The following is a 27,128-nucleotide window of genomic DNA, read 5'->3' as shown; positions in this document are numbered from 1 at the left end:
ACCTCTGTCTCCTTGAGACAATAGCCGTGAAAAAAAGCCAGTGGTATACCTTGTCGCTCCTTAGGGGCAAGCCCTCGATTTTGGGCAACATAATCCTAAAAGGTAGCCATCTTGCATCGCTTGGATTTAGAAGAATAAGTGGCTGTAGTGGTCGATGAGAAGTGAGCTGCCCAGCTTTGCATGATCAGCACAGATTGAAACAGCTACACACTGCCGCAGACGCCTGACGCATGCTTCTGGCCGACGCGCACACAGCACAAGCAGCCAATCGCGTGGAGACTTTAGCAGCTTGTAAATCATCGGCCATGCCTAGACCCTCCTAAACAAAGGATCCCCTATGTGGGCTCTTACTCTACAAGTACGCACGAGGGCAAGAGATAAGCCGTGGGGTGGACAGCTGCAGTGCCGGACTGGAGCTTGAAGCAGCATGAGGAGATTCGCTTTTTTTTTCTGGAGGGAACAGGTTGTTCAGTACGGCTAAAATACTGATTTAAACAATAAATAGATTTATCTTTACTTTATTTATGCATTTCAATATCCTAGCATTAATGTATCACATTATCGATATCAAATGACAAAAAAATGACTGATTTATTCTGTAACTAATAACCAAGATTTCTTTAAAGTAACACTAAAACAAGTGGTGCCACGTCCTTAAAGAAACGATAATGACTATTAACTGTTACTTTACTACAGCTAACAATGTCATAGTAATTTTTGTCGCCATGTGTTTCCCTTTCAGCAACTTCATATACACACCTGGTCTTACTACACACAGATGACTGTATACAATAAAAATGGTATTATATAATGCATTCCATATATAAATGAGCATTCATTAAACACATGATGACATCAGAAAATAAAAGCCTACCTGGCGTGTGAGGTATGAAGGCAGATTGACTGTTTGATTAACTGTTGTAAAATGACATTGAGCCAAGGTGAAGTGACCGGTTTGATCATTCGGATGAAATAGTTCGAAAAGGTTACTACTCAGAAGCTCCGCTGTCTATAAGTGATATAAACGCATTACATTAAATCCACTCTATTTAAACTTTTCTTTTGCTTTCTACGCAAACTTTGTATCCTCTCACGATCTGTGAGCGCGTGTCTCCCTCACCCTCCCTCACCCCAGCTATTCTCAATGTGCGTTCAGCGATGACGACAGTCGGTCTTTAGCGGAATCCGGGGTCGTGCCGTGATTCAGCAGCCTTCAGAAAATACGCTGTCTTCGTGCCACCACTGCTGAATAATAGAGCTCGTGAGATCCGCTCAGATAGAAAGACGGCAGCGTGAACCCGATGAGGTAATCTCTGACTGCGGAAACCCTGCTGATGCTATTTGTGAGTTATAATGCTAAATTTAATGGGGTTGAATAATAGTCTTTTGTTGCTGGTGCCCACTCGTGAAATACCTAGCTCTTGGTTTAATTTACATTACGGGTACCTTGTTTTATAAAATGTTTACTTGAGAGAGAAATGCTTGGGTGCAAAAATATTTATACAATGTATATGTATAGGTTATACAAAATGATCGCCTAATAAGCAATTTTTTTGTAGAATCCATGCTGAAGTTGCGTATATTATATATGTATCTATTTTATTATGTATGGCTGCTCCTGTTCCACCACAGCTGATCATCTGCCTCGTATATATATATATATATATATATATATATATATATATATATATATATATATATATATTCTGCTTTTATCACTAATATAAAAACAGATGCCCAAACATTTACTAGGTGATCGGTATACTAAATACTTATCATGGAAAGCATTAGATTTTTTTGATGATGGCACATTTTCCCCCCTCTTTCTCTCCACTGAGGTACTCCTACTGGCTTGCTCTTTAAAATGTCCCATATGCTGCTCTTTAACAAGCAGACCAACTGTCATTAGTCACAAGCAGTGCCAGCATTAATCATGCTCTTTTCAGCACTGTGTTGGCAAACTGTCCTTAACTAACAAAATAAGAAATGATTAAAATGGCTGGAGGTGCTCGATCCCATCCCGCTACACCACACCCATCACGTAGGATATGCAGGTGCTAGATGGATGTGAAAATGACGGAAAGTTCCAATGCTTATATTAATGTTGACAGTTTCGGAAAGCATGACTCCACGCTTGACCCCAAACAATGAATAAGCCGCCAGATACAAAGAATAGCCAACCAAGTCAATATGATGAGCTTAATATAACTAAAAAACCCATTCTAACATGAAGAAAGTGAAACCTACTACATTTTTGTTACACTGGAGTAGGACATCTATATAACAATTAAGAAAATATTAAGTACAGAGTGTTTATTTCTTCAATTTGCAGTCTAATAAATTCCTTTCACTCAACCTTAATCTTTTGAACGTTCTGGTTGCCCAAAAATCCTACAGGATCAAAAGATCAATGCCTTTAATAAGGACATCACCAAGCTTTGTTCTTCTGATGGACAGAGTGTGGAGCCCGTGAGCAACACTGGACTGAGACTTTGTCTCTGCCTGCAGCTTTTATTATCAGTGAAGGCGGAAACAGACCCCAGTCATCCAGCCCACATTTTTCCTGAGTGGTTGGGAAGCAGAGTGTATGGTTGTGTGTTTTGTTTGTGTGAAGTGAGAAAGACCAAATGTTTTGCTTTAAACTAAGTCTTTAATACTTATGTGGTTACACATAAACAATACAGCCAATGTGTACAATGGAACAGATGGATAACATCAGTATATATCACTTGTGTAAGTACATAAGTGTATCAATTTCGGTTTTGACTTATGTACTATGACATTTTCTAACTTCTATAAGACCAGCCATTAAAACCACCTGCTAAACATTTGTAGGTCTTGCTTGTGCCATCAAAACAGCTCTGAGCTGTTGGGGCAAGGAGGTGGTGCATCCATGGATTGGACTTGTTTGTCCAAAACATCCCACTGATGCTCAGTTGGATTGAGATCTGTGGATTTGGGAAATCTTGAGGCAGAGACAACACCTTGAACTTTGTCATGTTCCTCAAACTATTCCTAAACGATGTCAAAGTTAACGTTATTCGTCAGACCATGAATGAGCAGCATAGGCACTCTGACTGCTTCTGCAACTATGCAGCCTCATAGAAAGCAAGCTGAAATGCAACGTGTATTCTGACACCTTTTTATCATAGCCAGCATAATCTTTTCAGCTATTTGTAACACAGACAGGCAGGACTTCACTCCCCACAGGCAACGACAAACCTGTACTAACCAGGAAATACCAGGAACACCTCAGAAAGACTTGCTGTTTTGGAGATACTCTGACCCAGTCATCTAGACATAACAATTTGGCCATTCAAAAGTAGGTCAGGTCATTATGTTTGCCCAATTCTGATGCTTCCAACACATCAGCTTCAAATTCTAACTGTTTACTTGCTGCCTAATCTGTCCCACCCCTTGACAGGTGCCATTGCAATGAGATAATCAGTGTTATTCACTTCAGTTGTCGGTTGTACTTATAAGTACAACTTTCATCGGTTTTCTTTTTTTAGTCACAGTTTATTACTACATTTAGAAGTGAAACACATATGCAAAAAAAAAAAAGTCTCAGCTATACAATTTGAAAATGACAAGTTCCATTTAATGTGACTGCTTTTTAGTACTTTGCTATGGGCAGTCTGCCTCACAGTGTTCTGATTGATTTATCGTTTTATAATAGACTGTAGATTTTGTCCCAATCAAAACGAAAATGTTATTGGAAAACCAGCAGCTCATACCGATGTAATTTTCCTCAACCTACCGCACTTAAGAGAAACCTGATGTCTTCTAACAACTGCCAAGCTTGTCTTGTGTAAGTACCCAAGCCAGAACTGAAGTTGATACACATGGGAATTTATATGAGATGTACTGCAGTGATCCATCAGTATCTGTGCGCACATCCTTAGTAGTGCAATTATAGCTGCATATCTAGTGTATATGTATCTGTAGTCACCAGTGACACCTAATAAAGTGTGAACGCTGACCAAACATCTGGTATAATCACTTCTCTAATGCAGAAGATAAGAAAAAAGTGATCACTGGTACATTTTCAGAGCAGCCTTCAATTACTGCTAAAGGTGAATTCTTATTACTTCACTAAGACCAACAACAACCAATGTTCAAACTGTAGGCTAATAGACTGACATGTTCATTCGTTTATCTTCTGTAACTGACATGTTTATTAGAGCACATGAGATGTGTGACTGTTTAAGGGAAGATTCTGCTTATATACCTATACTGAACACTTTAAGGAACATCTGATATGTTTTTCCCAGTGGAAAAAGGGAGTAAAAATATGAGATAATAGTAGAATGGAAAATACAGCCGACATTACATTTTTGCTTTTCCAGAAAGAGAACATACCTCAAGGCCCTATGTTTGTAATATACACTATATAAACAAAAGTTCGGAAAACTAACCATAAAATCTGTTTGTGCTTTTTGATTAAATTCCATATGTAGTGCCTATTTGCTGTTATAATAACCTCCACTCTTTACTACATTTTGGAGTGTGCTTGTGGAGATTTGGGTTCATTCAGCCAAAGGTAATTGCAAAATCAGGTAATGATGTAGGTGAGGTGAGGAGGCCTGGGGTGACCTCCCATAGGTGTTCAGTAGGCATTTATAAACATAAGGTATTTTATGTTTGATAGACGACACAATAGTATGAAAAATATTTATTGCTGGTAAAAGGTAGAATAGACCATCTTAATTTTATTTTCAAAAAAACATTGTATAAAACAATATTTCTGTGTTTTGGTGTGGACTATTGGGCACTACATACAGGTTTATCCTTAATTTCAAATAACCCACATTGTTAAGTCATTCCAAATGCTCCTACGTATTTATACTACTCTTCAAGAGACAAGGCACCCATTTTGTGCAAAACTATGCAGATATTCATATATCCAGATAACTTGGACCTAGATAGAATTTCGTTACCTACAACCAAGGTATTCACAGAGGTATAAAATGATTCAGTGTTGAAAAATCTACTGTAGAACTTGAGGTAGATGATGTTTTTATATGTGGGTAGCTACCGGGTGTAAAGGTTGGGAACAGCAGTGGTAGGCAGACAGGGGAAAATATACTTTACAGTACTTTTGCCAGTGAGTGCTGCCTCCTCATAATTTCATGCTTCACGATTCTCACGATTCCTTTCTGCCAGCTCAGCCTCCTAGTGGTCATGCCTACACCTCACAATCTCACACACACACACACACACACACACACACACACACACACACACACACACACACACACTCACAGCATGAACAACCCACACTGTCCTTTTTTCAGTATTTGTATTTCTTGTGAAATCTGTCACATTTCATTTATAACCATATAAAAACTCATCCATTATATGTGTTAAACAAAACAAGCTGTTCTAAACACCAACATATCACAATGCTGAGTACCAGGCATTTATATGTGCTGGAATGGCAGGGTGGAGACTCACATTGGCTTACTTTATTCAAGACTTCCTTCCATAGCAATGCTATAGAGGGTTGAATGAGTTCAACAGCAGTGTGTGTGTTTGTGTGTGTGTGTGTGTGTGTGTGTGTGTGTGTGTGTGCACGTGCATGGGCATGCTTGTCTATCTTAGTGGGACCCGAATATGAACACAAGGACAAAAATAACAAACAGTTTTGATGTTAGCTGGACCAAACAAGAACGACTGCATGTTTAACCAAAAGGCAACCTTTTTTTTAAGATTAAGGTTATAACAAGAACTCACTGTAGGCACATAACTAATTAGCTGTATATTATTATTATGTCAGTGGAAAGTGCTGAAAAAAGGTGTGTTTTAGTTAGCAACATTGCATTCTATGTTGGTTGGACACACTATTTCACACAAGCTTAAACTTGAGTTCACAGAACCTTGATCACTGGAATGAACATAACTGATCATGAACAGCTGCAGTGAACTTTAATAAGACAGAAAAACTTTATTAGTTTTTTTTAATCTGTAACATTAGAGAGAGCCCAAGTGTGAAACAAAATAAATTCATCTTCTGTTTCACAGCATAGTGGAAATCCTCCCAATATTAGGACACTGGAATGTCATTAGTTTCTTACATATGAACATATTATTTTGCATTAAGAATTATGTGTATTACAGTGAAGAGTGAAGTAATATTTACTATGACATAAGTTGTCTACAGTTTATGCTTAAATGATGTAATGAAGGTCAGCAGCGAAATGTCAGTCAGTTAAATCTCAGAAAAATCTGGCTGAGTGTCAGCTTGTTGCCTCGAAGTCTTGATTTCTGTACGTGACTGACAGGAGTGGAGTGCAATATTTCTGAAATACTGAAAAGCCAAACCAAAAGCCATGCCAGTCAGCTTTCCCCATATACAGTATCTCAAAAAAGTTAATACACCCCTAACATTTCAGTAACCATTTTATTAAATGTTCTCAAGGGACAATACTATAGAAATGAAATTTGGATATATTTTAAAGTAGTCAGTGTGCAGCTCGTTTAGCACATTTACTAACACATTAACACATTTACTGTGCTCTAAAAATAACTCAAGATACAGCCATTATTGTCTAAATCGATTAGTTTTCTGACATAATAACGACCCCAAACACATCGCTAAGATGACAACTGCCTTGCTGAGGAAGCTGAAGGTGAAGGTGATGGAGCATCCTATTGAGCACCTGTGGGGATCCTCAAGTGGAAGGTGGAGAAGCTCCATGTGTCTAACATGCAGCAACTCCATGATGTCATTATGGAGAAGTGGCTGAGAATCCCAGCAACAACCTGTCCAGCTCTGATGAATTCCATATCCAAGAGGATTAAGGCAGTGGTGGATAACAGTGGTGCTCACACAAAATTAGGACTGCAACAACTAATCGATTAAAAAATCAATAATAATCAATCACATTAGTATCCAGATACTTGATGAAAATGTCAAAATTACTCTAGCATTTTTTTTAAAAAACACTTTTATACATAAATACCCCATCCAATCACTCATTTATCAAAATAATCGTTAGTTGAACTCCTACCCAAAATATTGACACTTTGGACACCATTTTGACACGTTCACTTAGGGTGTACTCACTTTTGTTGCCAGTTATTTAGACAATAATTGTATTGTCCATTATTAAGACAATACCACTATAAAGTATGTCGAGTTGTTTCCAAAAGACAGTAAATCTGTACTGCTATACAAGCTACAGACTGAATACTCTAAAATATACCCAAGTTTCATTTCTCTAGTATCATCCCTTGAGAACATATTTTAAATGGTTGCTAAAATGTGAGAAGTGTACTAACTTTTGTGAAATACAGTATGTATATATATTGCACATAGATAGATAGATAGATAGATAGATAGATAGATAGATAGATAGATAGATAGATCGATCGAGCGATCGAGCGATCGATCTACCCTATTTTCCATTACCAGTTTTTGTGCCATTCTAGTGGTATTTATACTGTTTTAGAAAACTCAGAGACTAATGAATAATACATTCTGCAATTATGCATCCATTATGACACATCAGCTTTGATGTGAAAAACTGATTTGATAAACTGATTTAAGCGCTGGCCATCTTGCCCTTTAACTTCACCTGATTTCCCTCCTCTACCTACATGGCCAAGCAAAGCCCTGCTACATTTACAATGCAAATGACAGTAGCTCGGTCACTGTGGCACACTGAAAAACTACATTAAGTAATAATAGAGTAAACTGTGTACAGGCAGACTGGCCGAATTGGCACGGTGCACTGCCCACTGACCAGTATTTTCCTCTTATTACTATTAAAAGCCACAGACTGAGTAACGAATGCCACATAATAATAGAGCGGGTAAAATGGACATAAATGGCAAATCATACATTGTTAATGGTGCCATTTGACAATGACACAACTTTCTTTTGTGATGTGAACTGAACATTTGTAGAATTGAATAAATGGGGAAAAAACATGCTATTTTTTTTTACTATGACTACAATACAAGATTGAAGGTGATGGTTTGGCAAGTACTGAATTATAGCTATGGCACAGGTCATTTTAGCTCAGTTGTAGTAATTAAGAATTGCAGTGTCAGTAAACAAGTGAGATAAGCATTTCATGATCTAAAAACAGGGTCAAGAGCCACTGTTACCTTTTGGACAGTTGGCATTGTTGCACAATGTACAATGTTCTTTAAACAAATAAACCAACTGCATCCTTTCATTTGCTGTATTCATCTTACTTTTTGCAAAAGCCTCTATACTTTGTTGGCTTGCTTCCTGTATGTTGTGTGAAGTGTCACTGTAACCTTACTGTCACAATGAAGCAATTGCTTGGTCAGTGCAATAAGCCCCTTATAAGCACCACAGTTACTGTTGCACTGTGGATTTTACCTTGTGAACTGCTTACTTTGAGTTGTATTCAGTTAGCAACAGAAATCAAAGATTCAAATCATCAGTTAACAAAAATGATGATGATTTTTCCGCTATACTTCGTTTAGTCTATTTAACCAGGAGCACCGTGTTTCCTGCGGACCATTATTACTGAAACACCACCCGCTCAACTCTGGAGCGCTCTGGACAGGTAACACAGAAGATGCTGCAGAATGAAAAACAGAGTAACAGGAAGAAAACAGTGAAGGGCGAGGAGAAGAATAAGGCCAAAGAAAACACCAGAGGTTTCCAAAGTTTGGTATCATATCAAACTAAAACATAAAAAAAACACTGTAAAGTGTGGTTACCATTTTTAAAATAATTTGCGATTGATTTTTATATTTTTATTCATATACAGTGCGTTCAATAAGTCCCTCTGCAGTGGCTGCATAAAGCAGGTATTGGAGCATGTTTTTAAAGCTGGCGATAAATACATTAAATACATTTTATACAATTTAGTTCATCGAAAATTTCAAGCAGCTTTTTCGGAGGCAAGAAAACCACATCGCAATACTGTGCGAGATTTAATCAATAAATACATAAGTGAGAATAATTATGAGTTTCATTAAACTAATAGTTTCCCAAAACCTACTCTATGCACTGTGAAGGGACCTTTTTTTGTTGAAGGCAACTGTGTTTGTATTTTTATGGCTATTAAATGCATTTATGCAATTTAAGCAATAAAAATGTACATTTTTCTAAAACAAAAAACAAATTACTTGTTCATTTTCAGAGACCCGTCTTATTTTCCTCCCTCTTATTTAGTATTGCTCTTTAAAAAAGAAAAAGTACTTCTTACCCAATTATTCGATTAATTGATGAAATAATTGTAATTGTAATAATAATTATTGCAATTGAAATAATTACTAAAATTATCGATAGCGGCAGCCCTACTTTCAAGTACTTAAACTAAAACACAGAAAATGTGAACTGATAAAGCAGTTATTTGTTTGTTTATAGTGCAATACAATGGACTAACATCCGTTATTCTGTATATTCCTACCATGTATCTGGTATTTCCAGGACAGGCTCCAGATCAATCGAGTTCCTGGCTAAAATGAAAAGGTTACTAAATAGAATTGAATGAATTGAATGAATGAATGAATGTTCAGAAAACATGTCTGGGTCTCATGGTTGGGTTTTCACATTCTTTTGGCCTTATAGTATTGAATAAATATACAGTTTACCTGACACTTAATCACTACTAAATGCTAAATGCTGCAATATAATCACAATTATATAAAAAAAAAAAAACATTTTCTGTGATGCGCAGCTTTGTTACGCATTCAGTTTGAACACAATCAGTTCTCAGGGCTGATCCTCATCCTGTTCTATTACCTGAGTTGAAGGTTGTTTATTAAGATCTGGTGTGTTTGTGCTGTTTAAGGTGTGGAGACAGGCTTATCTTGATCACCCTGAATGGAGTCAGTAGCTTCATCTTGCCCTCCTATGCCTAACCTTTACTTTAAAAAGAAAAAAAAATGCACTATCCTGGAACTGTAATAACAGCTGCACGTTAGAATGTTGTTACGTTAACAATTAGAAACACTGCAATGCACCTTTTGTAGGTATGCACATAAATATTAGATAGCATATTTAAAAAGATGTGATGTCCCCTATCACACAACAATGAGAAGTGGGAAACCAAACCCCATTGTTTTCTTTTGTATACCCTGGCACAAAAACACCCCCAGTTAGTTACAGCTGGTTGGATTGACAGAAAAGAGAATAGTACCATCCCTTCCAACCTAATTTATTCGCCTATGTAGAGCTTTATCATTGTCAGGATCTGAACCTGCGATTTCCTGACAATAGCACAGACACTTCTTTGCTGAGACACTCGGAAGCCCTGTAAAATTAGGGGGGAAATCTTTTATTTCTCTGTATTTTTGAGGACTAGGCCTTTTATATGACAACCCTGACAGTCTGATGTTTTAAATAGACAACATGCTGTTCAATATTTCACAAGAATATTCAAGGCAAAGGACACAGTGAATTGTCTTGATCATAATAATGTAGAAGTAATAAGATAATAATAATACAGTAATAAAGTAATTTTGCTCAATTTCCATGATCAAATACGAACATTTTAATAACAAGATTCTGTCATTTCCTCACTCTGTCCACACACAAACACTATTTCTCTTTATAATGAATCGCTGCACAATATCAGGAAATATACTGTGTACTTTTTTAATGTATGCACTGAGTATTACTACACATTAGTATACAGACCCTTGATGGCCTTTGAGTATTGCCAAAAAGTTGCCATAATCTGCAACAGACCCCTGCTACTCTAATGTTCTCAAAAACCTATGTAATGATGTAAAAATCATGTAGGTTAAAGTAAAGTGCTCTCCAACAATTAGTGAACTACTGCAAAGTGAATTGCTGCAAAGAAGAAATAATTACAGCAATATGACTGTGTGTTTCAACTGTGTTGGATTCATATCTCAAGAAGATTACTAGTAAATGTGGATTACTATGTAAAGTCATATGGCTACAAAACTTATGTAAAAGAAAAGTTCAGTTCAAATTTGATACCACAGCATTTCTGCAGGAAATGTGCAATGCCTCTGAATATGTCAAACATTCAAACTGATAAAAGTAGCAAAAGCAATACATTTCTACTTACTGCAATTCTGTCCTGATCTCTGTATTTCTAAAAGCTCTTGACTAAAGAAAGGGAGGTAGCATTCTCACATTTGCCCTCTGGCAACTTTGCCAGTGTGAGTGCGTGACATTACATGCTCTAAACTTTCAGCATAGCGTGACACATCAGCTAAAAACATGCTACAGCTTTCCGTGCTAAGGAAGGAGACGTGTCATTGTGGCAGTTTAGCGTACTGAAGGCTATCGTTCCCAAACACGCGCAGACGGGCCACCACGTGCAAAGCTGACAGTGACTGAAGTAATCGGGTACTTCCGTTTTTTGTCACAGCAGCGGAAACAGATGAGTAAAACGGAGAATGTGACGGCTTGCCTTCTGAAGCATTTCTGAGATAAAAAAAGGGCAATTTACTAAAGCCTATGAAAATATTCTACTGTTTCACTTCTTACATTAAAATATCTCTTTAGACTTCTGAACTGAAATCAAGATAGTTAAAGAGTATCTGTATATGGAGAGAATACTTTCTGATTAGTGCTACACTCCCAAACTGACATAGACTCAAATGATAGGGTTTTAGTTTCACTATAGTGAGCACCGGAGGAACAGAAACCTTTTCACGAATAGAGTCAAGTGACTTACCTCTTCAGCAGAGACCGGAGAGGCTCTTTTCTTCAGCTCCACACATTTCCTGAGTTTACAAATCTGGTGACCGGTCTTTCGGTTAAAGCAGCAACTGCACTGTCCACAGTTGACCTTGCGAAGACATGGCACACATGCTCCACATCTCCTCCTCTTCTTTCTCTCTCTTCTCTCCTGATCTTGGGGCAAACGCTGGTGAAGAGAAAAGGCGCGTGCTTCCCCAGGTCCTGGAGCCAGTCCTGAACCTCCCACCTCTGACTCCGTGTCAAAAGAAGACTGGGTGCTTTCCGAGCTGCTCAACAGTTTATTCAGAAAAGATGTCGTTTGAGACTCACAGTCCAGGCCAGGCTGAGGGCTGGAGTATAAACCTGTCCTCAATGAGAGGAGTGTGAGCGCTCCTTCGTTTTTGATGTACATCTCATCGTCATTGTCATTTGCATCTTTGGTTTCCGTGTCTAAGGTGCACTGATGCTCTCTTTCTATCAGATGAGTGGGATCTGAAGTGTGTTGAAGTGCTGCTGATTCATTAACAAATGTATTTAAAGGGGGCACCAGAAAGACATCTGATTGAGAAGAATCTTGCGGAGTTATTTGAGGATCAACATCATTTGACTGTGAAAGCGTGGATACGGTCAGGTCTGAGGTATTAAGTGTGCAAACAAAGTCCACTTTAAGGTTTGGGTCAAATGCATTTGTAAGCAAATCACTCAACCCAGTGCTTGGTTTGTCAGTGTTTTGAATGGGCCCAGGATTGTTTTCACTTTCTACCACTTCAGAGGTGACCTCTGCCTTCTCCTCCTCCACCTTAGCAGCCTTGAGAACAAATGATTCTCTGTCCTCCTCCACTTTCCTTTCTTCAGAACCTGGAGTAAAGGGGGGGTGGCCTATGTTGGGAACAGGTACCCCGTTTTGTTGGTCATCACTTTTGGGATCAGAAGGTTCTGTGTTTTTTATAGTATCCTGTTCCCTGGCCTCATGGCCTTGGCTGGTCTTTTTTGTGACCACCCTCCTGGGAGACTTCACTTCCTGCAGGACAATCTGCGACAACTGACTGCCACGAAAGGACCTTCTTCTGCCAGCAAGGTCTGCAAACAGGCCGTGTTGGGTCTGACAGCTACGTGTGCATCTGGTAGACCCTGAAACACTAAATGTGTTGGTCTTGCTTGCTCTCCCTTTGCTTGCTTTATTTGTGACCTTGCTGATGACACTACTTTGGACCACCCTGTTTGCCTGTTTCTTTACTTTGGATTTTCTGGTTACTGCTTGTCGTTTTGGCCCTATCCGACTTTTTGCGTTCGCTGCTCGCCTTTTACCAGTGAATGAGTTCAACTTTTTGACATTTTGTTTTATTGGGGGGTGTGCCTTCTTTGGTCGTTTGACAGAATGAGGCATAGCTAAGCTGCACGAGAGTGAAGGGGTTAAAAGGTGAGTCAGCACACATGGGAAGCGACGTTAAGGCAATTTTTAGCTTGAAGATCTTCCAAAAATAGAACTTAAGACCCCTTATTTTAGTGTCCGGTCCAATAAATCCTGAGCATGTCTGTGGAAAAGGTTGATATATTTCATCAGAAATGCTGTTTTGCTTGATTTTTGCTGCCTAACCAATTCAATGTTTACATGAACATTAACTATTATTATAGGGAGAATTCATTCATAACACCTCTATACACATTTATTTACATTTGTCCAGTGCCTTAACCACTGAGTTACTCACCTCCCCTTTATATCATGTTATATCATCACTTGATGTCATGCCCCAGTTATTTTCGTGTAACACCTTGATCCTTGTGGAACATTGTTTCCTTACACTGTGTTTTTTTTACTGTATATTAATGGAATAACTATAAAAGCCTACTTGACTTCATCCTGGTAACAATGCGTCTTTTATCTTGTTATTATACACGTCATTCAGTTATCAATCTTCAGATGTGCTGCTCAATAACATCCGTAACAACTATCAATTATAGCAGTATTAAAAGTTTATTAATTGTAATGAAACTAATGTAAAGATGGGTATAAATGGGTCGAAGTGTCACAAATAGAAGGACCTCCTGACAAGTCCTGGATGTTTAGCGTTTTAAAGGATGGATTCATTTTATCATTATATTATCATTATTATGTAATTGTATCATTATTTCAGTAAATATAATTATTACTTCAGCATATATTATTATTATTATTTCAGCATGCCTTACTTTCAATGAGTTATTATAAAGGTTTGTGTAATAAACTGTGAGTGCAGTTCCTTGGTCTGTTAATTACAATGTAAAACGGCAATATATATATAATAAATAGGCGAAATTGTGAACTGAATCTTTAAATCTTATGTTTTTATTAAAATATTCAAAACAGAATAATCGACACTGTGACTTTACGCACAGTTAACGCCCTAATGCGGCAGGACCTACACTCCATAAAGTTGTGTGGACACATTTTATAAAACATTTTAACTTTACACTCTGAAAATGTATCTTTATTAAGATGAAAATGTGTGTGTTTTGCTAACACTTCTACGCTGACATGTTATTAATGTTAATAATAAAGTCCATAGTCTTGTTGAACATACTACCCTGGCTGAATTAGCATTAGCCAGCTAGCCACTTGCTTATCCGTCACCGTTGCTCTCAAGTCTGGTTACAACACTATTCTCGCTTTAAATAGTCTGAAATCGACAAAATATATACAAAAATATCATAAAATGCCCCAGGTTCTTATAGTCATTGTGAAGTGTGTGGTGGTGTTGCAGTAATGTGTACACTTTAGACCAGTTGAAATACTTTACATACCGGAGAGACAGTTGGAGCGTCTGACCTGCTAATAATCCTCCAACTGCACGCCTGTAGAAGACGCCTGGTCCTTCAACATGTTTACTTAGCGAACTGGCTAAGTCGGTCAAACTGCTAGAAACTCACAAGGAAGCCCGGTCGAAACTTTTTACTCCAAACACTGCCATGATGTCTTAATAAACTGCACTTGAACCGGAGCGTGTAAGTTCAGCTCCTCTCTCTCTCCGGCCGCAGGCACGGATCGGATCGCCTGTCCCGGCTCTTTAACGCCCGCCGCTGCTGCTGGTAAAACGCGGAGTGGATTTCCTTCTGCAAACTCTTTCTGCACTCTATTATAACTTATATTACACATACACCGATTAGGCATACCATTATCACCACCTGCATAATAGTATGTTGGTCCTGCCTTGGATGCAAAAACAGTTCTGACCCGTCGCAGCGTTGAGCATGAACTCAGCATGAACTTCTTCAGCAATTTGAGCTACAGTATTTCGTCTGTTGGATCGGACACACGCGCCAGCATTCACTTCCACGTGCATCAATGCGCCTTGGCCGCCCATGACCCTGTCGCCGGTTCACCACTTTTCCTTCCTTGGAGCACTTTTGATAAATACTGACCACTGCAGACCAGGAAACACCTCACAAAAGCTGCAGTTTTGGAGAAGCTTTGACCCAGTCGTCCAGCCATCACAATTTGTCCCTCGTCAAACTCCCTTAAATCCTTAGTCTTGCCCATTTTTCCTGCCTCTAACACATCAACATTGAGGACAAAATGTTCACTTGCTGCCTGATATATTCCACCCAGTAACAGGTGCCATGATGAAGAGATAATCAGTGTTATTCACTCACTGGTCATGATGTTATAATGTGATAATGTTATGCCTGGTGGTTGTATAATTGCAAAGATATTTTTTGATTGCTATGTTTTTCTTCCTCTAATTACAGTCACACAATTGAAACACACAATTGTACAGGATGATGTGTAAAGACTAAGCTCCATTACATTTTTTTTCCATTAAATCATTAATCAGAAGGCTATGAGTTCTAATGTCAACCACACCAAGCTGCCCAGTCAGTGGACTGCTCCCTAAACCTCTTCACCCAACAGCAGTGCCTGAACTTACAGGCTGAATGAACACAAATCCCCAGATGCATGTTTAATAATTAACCTAATACAACAATACAATGAAAACACGCTACAGCATTCAGTCAACATTCAGAAAGCAATTTCTTTGCTAGTTCCAGTCTATTAACATTTTACTATTAGAGAGAAAAACTTAACTAAAACTATTGACAAAAAAATAATAGGTGCTATCTATCTATCTATCTATCTATCTATCTATCTATCTATCTATCTATCTATCTATCTATCTATCTATCTATCTATCTATCTATCTATCTATCTATCTATCTATCTATCTGTCTGTCTGTCTGTCTGTTTTTATGTATGTCTGCCTGGCTAGCGTTTTCCAAATAGTTATTAAGCAGTGATTATTAACTTTAATTCTATTGTTTAAAAGTTTCATAGTTTAAATGACCAGTTATACTGTACTGGTATATATAAACACAATATTTTATTATTTTCTTTTTCTTAATTTTATAATAATATAATAATAATAATAATAATAATAATAATAATAATAATAATAATAATAATAATAACACTGTCTTCTTTCGGCTTCTACCATTAGTGGTCGCCACAGCGGATTTTCGTCTCCATACTCCCCTGTCCTCTACATCTGCCTCTTTTAACCCAACTACCTGCATGTCTTCCCTCACCACATCTATAAACCTTCTTTTTGGACTTCCTCTTTTCCTCCTCCTGGTGGCTTCATCCTCAGCATTCCCCTACCGATATACCCCATGTCCCTCCTTTGCACATGTCCAAACCATCTCAATCTCGCCTCCCTCACCTTGTCTTCAAAACGTCCTGCATGCGCTGTCCCTCTAATAAACTCATTTCTAATCCTGTTCATCCTCGTCACTCCCAACAAAAATCTCAACATCTTCAGCTCTGCTACCTGCAGCTCCACCTCCTGTCTTTTACTCAATGCCACTGTCTCTAAAACATACAACACAGGTCTCACCACAGTCCTATAAACTTTCCCTTTCACTCTTGCAGATACCCTTCTATCACAAATCACTCCTGCCACTCTTCTCCACCCTGTCTGCACTCTTTTCTTCAATTCTCTAACACACTCTCCATTACTTTGCACTGTTGACCCCTGGTTCATAAACTCATCCACCTTTAACCACACCACTCCACTGCCCTTCCTCTCATTCACACTGATGTAATCTTTCTTACTCCTACTGACTTTCATTCCCCTTCTCTTCAGTGCATACCTCCACATCACCAGGCGCTTCTCAACCTGCTCTCACCACAAAAATCACAATATCATCCGCAAACATCATAGTCCATGAAGACTCCTGTCTGACCTCGTCCGTCAACCTGTCTATCACCACTGCAAACAGGAAAGGGCTCAGATCCGATCCTTGATGCAGTCCAACCTCCACGTTGAACCAGTGTGTCGTTCCTACTGCACACTTCACTGCTATCACACTGTCCTCATACATGTCCTGCACCACCCTCACATACTTCTCTAACATACCTGGCTTCCTCATACAATAACACAACTCTTCTTTTGGCACCCTGACACAGATGCGTAGATTACACGGGGGACGCGGAAGACATGTCCCACGCACTTTTTTATAAAAAGTAAATTCGTCCCCCCTCACTTTTTTAGTGGTGAGTTGTGTTCACGACATGTTGAGGTTTTAATGGAGCAATGTGTATAAATGCAGAATGATTTAAAATTCAAAGAGACAAGATAGTCTATACATGACGTTCACGTATCCATGGCAATCAGTCACTCACTTGTCACGTCATCACACGCCCTAATACTGTAGCTCGAGTCGCATCCGCAGTCACTCAGCAAAACCGCTTCACTCCTTTTTTACAAAAAAGTCAAGCAGTGTAAGTTGGCATATGGTATCCGAATTGTGTTGCACAATGTTTAGTAACTCTGCCTGTTGCTCTTGTTGAATAATGAGCAAGTTTTAAAGGATTATGAGGAAAAATAGCTGCTTGGACAAACGTTCACTTTTTGTGTGTATTTTCCTTAAACTCTTTTATAACGTCTTTTGTTTTAACAAATGTGTTATCAAAACCCTTCAAATAAGAATAAAGATAATGTTGAACTGAGATTTTACAGCATGTTTAACTCTGTGTGTCACGGTATGTACACGGAGAGACGAGGACACGAATAGTAACATTAGAGATGTAATTTTAATAATAAGGAGCAGGTAAATCACACATACATACAATGTGGTAAAGACGATAACCGACAATGAGTGAAGACCGTGGTGATGAGTATAAACAGAGTCCGGGTGAACAGACAGGTGAAGACGGGAAACAAACATGGTGGATGACGGGGTGCAAAGAATGATGGGTAATGTAGTCCGGTGAATGAGGGTAGATGACAGGGGAAACGTTACAGTATGCTGATAGGAACGATTTTTATTTTATGGGGTGCTCTTTCATTATTACACTAATTTTACGTTTTTATGTGTTGTCAAGAATGAGCAAGAAACAGACAGCCTAGGTTTTTCAGGGCAGATTCAGGATGTCACACAAGAAACTTTACAGGTGAGAACAGATGTGGCTTTTAACACCTGGCTGCTATTGCAGTTTTATTTTATTTTTTACATTTTATAATGTATATAATGTATAATCTATTAATACACAAGTGTTTGTAGGATTATATATGGATCAATCATAAAAATGTAATTAGTAAAATATAGAAAAATATGTAACACATTAGTATGATGAACAACTGCGCATTGGCTGTTTATTAGTAGTTATGTAGCTTTATATTTTGAGATATATGTTAGCTTTAACACTGTGTAAAAAGCTACTACTTTTAAACAAACCAGCCGGGAAGCTTAAAAGAAGTGGAAATTAAATGTTTATTTCATCTCATTGTATAATTGATATCGGGTCTTGACATGTTTGTCAGTTGAGTTCAATACATATTGTCTTTCAATAGTTTGTTTTGAATTACTTGTTTTATTTCTGAAACATGGACTGTAGAATAGAACAAAATGAAGTATTATTTGAATGTGCAAGTCTCCATTACTGTGTGCCATGTACTGGGCATACACAAAATACAATTTGAAATATGTAAACAATATACTCTTAGTACCATTATAAGGACATCTTTGTACTTTATACTTAAAAAGGTACACATTACTACATTAGAGTGCCAATGTGTACCTTAATGTACAACTATACATTTTTGGGGTAAATAAGGTACAAAGATGTAATTTTAAGGGTACTGTCCCAGTTGTATTTCTTTCTTTCTTTCTGGTTTATAATCATATATAATCATAAAGCATATAAAGCAAAAAAATTATGATTAAAAATAAAACCTGTCAATTACACAAGGGTTAACGAAAAAAGAAAAAACAGGTAACACCAGACTTTTCGTCCCGCCCACTTTTAAAATGATGGCTACGCCTCTGCCCTGACGTACACTTTCTCTAAATCCACAAACACACAATGCAAAACAAACAAAAAACCCCCACTGTATTACTATTTAATAATTACATTACAATATTTTTTGGACCAAATGATAAGTTACAGAGTCCAGGAACAATAATGGATATATGTATATGATACATTAACACATAACAGTGAAAACACAAACCTCACATAGAAATACGCTTTAATTATGGAGCAAATATTTTCATTATGACAGTGTTAAGAATATTATGACTTAATTGCCTCGGTGTTGATGGGGTTAAACATATTTTTAAATGAGGTAAACTGAACTTTATATAAGTAGAAAACTAAATAATAGTTAAAACGTTACATTTGTTTACACTGACGTCACACTTCCGCTCACTAATGACGTAATACGTATGCGACAGAAATGAACATGTAATTCCTGTGTCTCAAATCGGTGTCTTATTGGATATGTAGTGAGCTTGGATTTCAGATATTGAAAAATGTTTTTTCGGGTTTATGTGATGTAAATGTTTTGTTAATCAGACTAATTTTATTGCAGAAAACGTATTATGATTATTTATAACCCCAACACTTTCCATTTTCGTTCAATCACTTTTTGTATTTTTGTATTTCTGTACTTCGTGATACCTGCTCTAACACGTGATTGCTGAAGTATTGGTGATTTGATGAGTTTGGACAGAATATGCATGGACTCATAGGAACCGAGGCTGAAAAAACACAGCTGTATGAAGTAACCACGAACTATCATCCAATCCGTGTTCAGATCCTTAGGACGGGTAGCTTGGAATCGATTTGAGACGCGCCCTCGAATGAGCCCAGTAGACGTATAGCCAGTGAGAAAGACACGTGCGAAGTTTGTCCCTAATGTCCTGAATAGGGTCCTGACTGAAATCGTCTGGGTCATCATGGTGATTTAACCTGATCTGTACGTTGTACAGTGGAAAACATTTCAACCCGTTGAGGTTACTGCATTAGATTCACAATCAGGTAGTGTCATTCAAGGACTAGCGAGTTTTGCTAACGATTAAATTTGGCATGGAAATGGAGGAACTCAGATTTCACGTAGACTGTCAGTGATCCGGAACTGCTGCGTGTGTAAACGATCACACACAGGGATCACACGGGACAGGCTCAAAGTCCGGGAAGGAAACACCGCTAGGAGCAAAAACCTCGCCTGACGTTTGACATTGTTTGCCGGGTAGGAATGTTTATATATCCGGGATACTTCTAACCTAAATACAACACGTGGTTCCCCTATCAGGACAACAAAAATATTCTCAGGAACTCCTATATTACAGTAGATTCGATCACAGAAGTAATCCACTGCTTTATTGACCTGATCTCTTGACAGCTACTTAGCTAGCAACTATCTGCCTAGCTGTATAGAGACCACTGAAAGAGGAGGAAATCAGTCAGTTCACTCTTATAGTGGTGGAACTCACAACCCAGCATGATCAAACATACCATACTAATTATTATGTTATTATAGACTGGACATTTTAATGGGGAAGGGGTAGATCAATGGTTGGAAGTCTGATCAGAAGGTCACAAGTTCAAATCCCAGCACTACTAAGCCACTATTGCTGGGCCCCTGAGCAAGTCCCCTAATCCTCAGTTGTATTAATAAGAAAACTGCTAAGGGCATCTTTCAAATGGCATAAATGTAGTGGGTTTAATTTAAACATCAACAAAACCACAGGTTAAAAAAAAAAAAGGATAACTTCAATGTTCGCTATTTTGTTCAGTCACTTTATAGTTCAGGGAGAAAATTTCTACAGGGCCGACTAATAAAAATCAAATAAACAATACATCATTGTTTCATCATATTTGTGGAAAAACAAAATGTGATGAAGGGCTCTGGGAATTTATTTAACATTTTGGGAGCTCCTGATAAAGGTAATGATAAAGGTATAATCTGTAATAAGTAAATGTAAGTGTAAAAATGTAAGACGTAATTATATTATAGTGATTAAACAATCCGTCCTTTACAACAGTGTAGTGATTTGTAGTGGTAATGAAGTCAAACTACTCTGTAACTCAGTCACAAAAAAAATAAAACCTTCAGAAAATTTCTTTTAGAAGTAAAGATTGGTAATCATGAACTTAATTTTATTGTAATGATGCAGAGGAGCTCCAAAATCATTGTACAAATCTCCAATAAAATGTATGTATGAAATGAGTGAGTTATGTTATGTTCTGCCTATTTTGCTTTGCTTTCTTTAATGTCAGTGTGTTATTATCATAATTATTATGATCTGTATTTGTTTTTTTCTGTTTAGATCGTGCCAAAGACATGCCTGTGCTTGAGTGCTGATCCACACAGCATGGCAACCGAGGTGTCTGTTTCCTCCGCTGGTCGGTCTCAGATTGCAGGAGGAAACACTGTACAAAGGGACTACTACTACTTCCTCCGCTCCTTTGTGGCAGGAGGTAAAGCTTGTCATTGATAGATATACAGCAGCATGTTGAGATCTTGATGTGTAAAGCTTACACATGTAGAAAATATTTGGTTTATCTTTGATGAGCTTTATTTTTAAATGTTTTACCGTTCAAATATACTTTATCTCACAAAGGCGAGTACACCCCTCATACTTCAGCAAATATTTTATTAAATGTTCTCTATAGACAATACTATAGAAATGAAACTTGGATATATTTTAGTCAATGTGCAGCTTGTATAACAGTACAGATTTACTGTCCTATAAAAATAACTCAACATACAGCCATTATTGTCAAAATAACTGGCAACAAAAGTCAGTCTACCCAAAGTGAACGTCAAAAATGTAAATATTTAGTGTGAGTACCACTGTTATCCAGCACTGCCTTAATCCTCCTGGATATGGAATTCACCAGAGCTGCACAGGTTGTTGCTGAGATCCTCTTTCACTCCTCCATAATGACATCATGAAGCTGCTGAATGTTAGACACATGGTGCTTCTCCACCTTCTACTTGAGGTGCTCAATAGGCTTCAGGTCTGGAGACATACTTGGCCACGCCATCACCTTCAGCTTCCTCAGCAGGGCAGTTGTCATCTTAGTGGTGTGTTAGCGGTCATCATTATTATGTGGAAAACTGCTGTTCTGCCCAGTTTTTGAATGGAGGGCATCATGTTTTGCTTCAGAATGTCACAGTACATGTCGGAATCCATGGTTCCCACAATGAACCGCAGCTCCCCAGTACCAGCAGCACTCATGCAGCCTCAGACCATGGTGCTACCACCACCATGCTTGACTGTAGATAAGACACGATTTTGTTGGGCTGTCAATAACGTGTTAATATATAAATAAATATTAGGGCTGTTAATAGAACTTTAATAATGTATAAATTAATATTTAAAATAGATGAATAAATATTAGGGCTGTTAATAGAACTTTAATAATGTATAAATTAATATTTAAAATAGATGAATAAATATTAGGGCTGTTAATAACGTGTTAACGCAAATTAATTTTAATGCCACAAATTTTATTAACGCGTAATAAATGCCTTTCTGCGCGATAAACGTGTGATAGATTGCATTTCTGTTTGATCATTTTTATGAAAAATATAAAGAAACAATTGTGAAAGAGTTAAAATTAAAACCTTCAACACAACACATTAATTGACGACTTACTTCTTTACTCAGATATAAAAAAAAAATAAACTCCTGCGAAAAATTTACTAATTAATGAACTAAATATTTGTTTTTACATAATCTCAAATCAAACAACAAAAACCACCATGATTCTTCTTCTTCTTCTTCTGTTATTGGATTAGAGACTAACACTATATTGCCAAAAGTATTTGGAACCTTGTATATGTGGTTCCTTTCCAAACTGTTACCACAAAGCTGTAGGCACTCGAACTGTATAGGACGTCTTTAGACACGCTATAATAAAATTTTGCATTCACTTGAACTTGGAAACCCAAACCTGCCCAAACTTGGGCAATGCCCCTGTGCACAAAGTGAGCTCCATGAAGATATGGTTTACATGCTTTGGAGAGGAAGATCTTGAGTGACCTGCTATTGAGCACTGAACTCATCTCTACTGAACACCTTTGTGATGAATGTGAACACTGACTGCACCCCAGGCCTCCTCACTCTACATCAGTACCTGCCTTTACTAACATCCTTGTGGCTGATGAACACAAATGTCCACAAACACACTCCAAATTCTACTGAAACATCTTCCCAGAAGAGTGGAGGGAATTATAAAAGCAAATTAGGACTAAATGTGGAATGCAATGTTTAAAAATCAAGTACCAAACTTATGACCAGGTGACCCAATACTTTTGGCAATACAGTGTATATCCCTATTCTCCAGACCAAAATCTGTGTGGAAACACTGCAAAAGTTCCGTTTGGTGTCCTGATGATTTACATAATTTAAAACACAATAATTGCTTTAAAACATTCACTCGAATATTTTGTCTTCATGCTCTATGTTAAATATGGTTGCACTCATAATTAAAAATAAATTTGCATACAGCATCCATATTTGTCCATGCCTATGTTAATTACAGTATATATATAGTGTTTATGTGTCTTTGTGTTAATGTATTTCTATCGAGGAGTGTGAGCTAAGATTGATCCCTTATTGTGGTCTAGAAAATGACCCATGCTTCGACAGTTACTTATTTGTGCATGTTATTTCCTCATAATGACCTTTTAGAGAGGCTCATTTTTTTCCTTGACTGCTTTCGTAATTGAGGTTTTTTTTGTTGCTTATCTAGGTGTAGCAGGATGCTGTGCCAAAACCACTATTGCACCTTTAGACAGAATAAAAATTTTACTTCAAGCTCATAATCCTCATTACAAACACTTAGGTAAGTAACGCCTTTTACAAATTAGAGGAAGAAAATCGATTTATTTAAATTCTATTTGTAAGGATAAACAAATCTGATTTCAAACGATACAGTCTTTGCTTGTGCACATTGCAGGAGTGTTTGCTACACTCGGGGCTGTACCGAAAAAAGAGGGCTTCCTCGGGCTGTACAAAGGAAATGGAGCCATGATGGTCAGGATCTTTCCATATGGAGCCATTCAGTTTATGGCCTTTGACAACTATAAAAAGGTACTTTACATTATTCTTATGTTTGCATAAGTGCTGGAGCTGTGTAACAGTATGTCTGTTAAATGGTCTTAGTGTTTCCTCTGTGTTTTTAGTTCCTCAGTACACAGCTTGGTATATCTGGTCATGTTCATCGGCTAATGGCCGGTTCTATGGCAGGTATGTGATATTATTGTTCCGCTTACCGAGATAAATATATGGCTGTAGTTTTTAAATGTGCAAATGTGTGTACTAAGTGATGCTAAATGTGTGGTTTTGTGTTCACACTTCTTCTGTAGGAATGACTGCAGTCATCTGTACATACCCTCTTGATGTTATTCGTGTTCGCCTGGCGTTTCAGGTGACTGGGGAGCATCGATACACTGGTATAGGAAACGCCTTTCAGACCATCTACCTGAAGGTATAAGAGAGAGACATAGTTTGAATAAGAATTGTTTTGTCAGACTTTTTGCAATTGTTTTCTCTTTGTAGGAAGGGGGCATCCCTGGTTTCTACCGTGGTTTAATTCCGACCATCATTGGCATGGCTCCCTATGCAGGTTCTGCTTTTCAATTGGTTATCATTTCACACAGTTTTTAGCACTTAGACCTTGATTTAGCCCTAATTTTTTGGGTTTATTGGACAAATTCTGCATGCAGTTATTGAGTGTGTCGTGGATGTATATACAAAATATACAAAACAGTATATTTGTAAATGATGCAACATGCAAAGATCTAACATTGTGAAAATAACTTATTGTAGAAGAATGAAGTGAAACTGAAACATGATTAATGTCAGGGGGAATGAATGCAGACTAAAGAGTGCTTTCTGCTTATAAATTATACTGCCCCTTCCAAAAGTACGTAGACATTTGATTCTTTTTTTTTTTTCTTTTTTTTCCCCCGAAGACATTTGGGTTTAAAAGGATGAACATAGGACAAAATTATCCACATTTCAGATTTTATTTTATGATATCGACTCTTAGATTTGTCAAAAAATGTAGAACATGGGGACCTGTTGTATAAATTCACACATTTTTCAAATGATAAACATTTGGAACATGTAACTGACAGGTGTTTCTTCTTGCCCCTTTGTGAACTATTAGATTTATGTTTTTTTTAAAGAAATATTGTATTACTTTTATTAATATTATCTCAGAATCTTTTATTTTTATTTTTAAGAAAACCTACACCAAACACAAGTCCTTTGCAGCTCTTACATAAGGCAAAATACATATTCCAGTATTTAACTTTAATATTTAATGTTACCATGTTAATAATAAGACATCTATTAATTTTCTATTATTATTCTAATTAAGTCACTTTAAGATCATTTTAAATTTTTTTATTTACATTGCGGGTTCAAAGTTACAGTTTATAACTTTTATGCATAAACTGTACCCTTGTCTGTGTATTTCACCATAGACCCTATTTTTAAATCAGCTTAAATATTTTTGCAATCGTTATCAGGTTTCTATGTATTTAATAAATCAGGGCCTTAAATGTTTAAATGTGATGTCACTGGCTCTATTTCTTATATGCATCACGTGTACCTTGTTTTTGGTTTTCTGCAGGATTTTCTTTTTTTACTTTTGGAACACTGAAGAGTCTGGGACTGGCCAATTTCCCAGAGCTCCTGGGAAAGCCGTCTCGGGACAACCCTGATGTCCTGGTTCTGAAGACACACGTTAACCTGCTGTGTGGGGGAGTAGCGGGGGCCATCGCTCAAACTATATCGTAAGTTATACAGTACTAAGGGTTTTTTGTATATTCATAATAAATCACATTTATAACATTTTGTATTTTCATTTTCCTCTTGATATTTAGTTTTTGATATTAAACTATGGGAATATTATTGTTTTAAGCACAATCAGAGAGGGAACACCTGCCAATTCATGTTGTTATCCATTTGCTCAGTCATTTGGTAGCAGAAAAGTACAAAAAAAAACATCTCACAAGACTGAACTATTGAAACTTTGATGCACTGTGCATTCTGAGATGCTTTTTTACTTGCTATATTTTCAGAGTAATAAACAATCAGCTGCAGGCTTCTACCCCCGAAATTAGGACAGTGTAGCTTTTATTACGATCAAACAAATAAAACTAATAAATAAATAATCATAAATACTATCAAAACTGCTTTTAGCATCCATTGTTAAATACATCGTAATGTTGTGGTTTTAATTAATGAGCAAGATTTTTATTTACAACTGGTCCTTTGTCTTTGTTGTTCCTACTGGGAGACCTGCTGTTGATCTATACTTAGATACCTGTCTTTGTCACCTAATTGCTTGCCTGATACTTTCCATTTTTATACCTGTAGTTTAATAATCGTTTGATTTGTATTGTTTAGGTATCCTCTGGATGTTGCCCGGAGAAGAATGCAGCTAGGAGCAGCTCTCCCTGACGCCGATAAATATCTGTAGGTGTAGTTTGATTTTAAATATATTAAATTGATATTAAATGCAGTTACACCATGTACTGTTGTTAAGTGTTTAGTTTCTACATTATATTTGCATGTGGTAAGAAATAATTGTGTTAAATAAAGCAAATATTGTTGTTTTTTTTGTTTTTAATATATTCCTTTTTTTGTTTTTTTTTTTTGCCTAGGTCTCTTACAAAGACTCTGAAACATGTGTATAACCAATATGGGATTAAAAATGGACTGTACCGTGGCCTGTCTCTCAACTACATCCGCTGTGTTCCATCCCAAGCTGTTGCCTTCACCACTTACGAGTTTATGAAGCAGGTCCTGCACTTGAACTAGAGCAGGTATCCTCACTTCCATACCAGGAACAAAGTTGCCACGCAGCTTCGGGCTTCAGGGAGTGTCCTAGGAGCTCTGCTTGCCATTATCACATGCAGATCAGGGGAACATTACTAATACAGATCACTGTAATGATGCATGATAATGTCACAGTGGTTGCACTGAACAAACGGCCTTAACTGTTCACATTGTATTATGTCTTGTGTAAGTAAAACTAGTTAAAACTCATCCTTCTTCTGACTGCTTTGTACATTTCAGACTGATTCTACAGCCAGTGTGTAAGAACTATAATACATCTTCAGCGTGACTGAATGTGATTGTGACTGAATCATTGTCTTGTCAGCGTAAAGTTAGTTTTCATTCATTTTCATTA

The 27,128-nt window shown here is 37.4% G+C and overlaps 2 protein-coding genes across 6 annotated transcripts in view; one reads left to right on the top strand and one right to left on the bottom strand.

The window, feature by feature from the left end:
- tet1 (tet methylcytosine dioxygenase 1) overlaps positions 1-14,789 on the bottom strand; it is a 31,607-nt gene extending 16,818 nt beyond the window's left edge. Inside the window, exons 1-2 of the mRNA XM_046835584.1 lie at positions 14,432-14,789; positions 11,646-13,185 (exon numbers count right to left, since the gene is read on the bottom strand). Of these exons, the coding sequence (XP_046691540.1) occupies positions 11,646-13,037 (1,392 nt within the window). The 5' untranslated portion in view covers positions 13,038-13,185; positions 14,432-14,789. The remainder of the gene's footprint in view (positions 1-11,645; positions 13,186-14,431) is intronic.
- On the top strand, positions 916-26,983 carry slc25a16 (solute carrier family 25 member 16). 5 transcript variants are annotated; one of them, XM_046835622.1, is made up of 11 exons: positions 17,352-17,405; positions 18,009-18,077; positions 21,239-21,389; positions 23,673-23,765; positions 23,880-24,013; positions 24,106-24,169; positions 24,289-24,410; positions 24,482-24,548; positions 25,563-25,725; positions 26,342-26,410; positions 26,599-26,983. In XM_046835622.1, exons 3-11 carry the CDS (start codon positions 21,284-21,286, stop codon positions 26,753-26,755), a joined length of 975 nt encoding a protein of 324 aa, XP_046691578.1. In that variant the 5' UTR covers positions 17,352-17,405; positions 18,009-18,077; positions 21,239-21,283; the 3' UTR covers positions 26,756-26,983. The 5 variants fall into 5 exon arrangements, with proteins under 5 accessions (XP_046691552.1, XP_046691559.1, XP_046691578.1 ...); XM_046835596.1 differs by lacking the exons at positions 17,352-17,405; positions 18,009-18,077 and adding an exon at positions 916-1,343; XM_046835603.1 differs by lacking the exons at positions 17,352-17,405; positions 18,009-18,077 and adding an exon at positions 917-1,306.
- Positions 26,984-27,128: the final 145 nt, after the last annotated feature.

Source organism: Silurus meridionalis, chromosome 2, assembly GCF_014805685.1.
Source record: "Silurus meridionalis isolate SWU-2019-XX chromosome 2, ASM1480568v1, whole genome shotgun sequence".
Classification (NCBI taxonomy): domain Eukaryota; kingdom Metazoa; phylum Chordata; class Actinopteri; order Siluriformes; family Siluridae; genus Silurus; species Silurus meridionalis.
The sequence above is the reverse complement of the archived record's forward strand: the minus strand, read 5'-3'. Positions and strand labels throughout refer to the sequence as shown.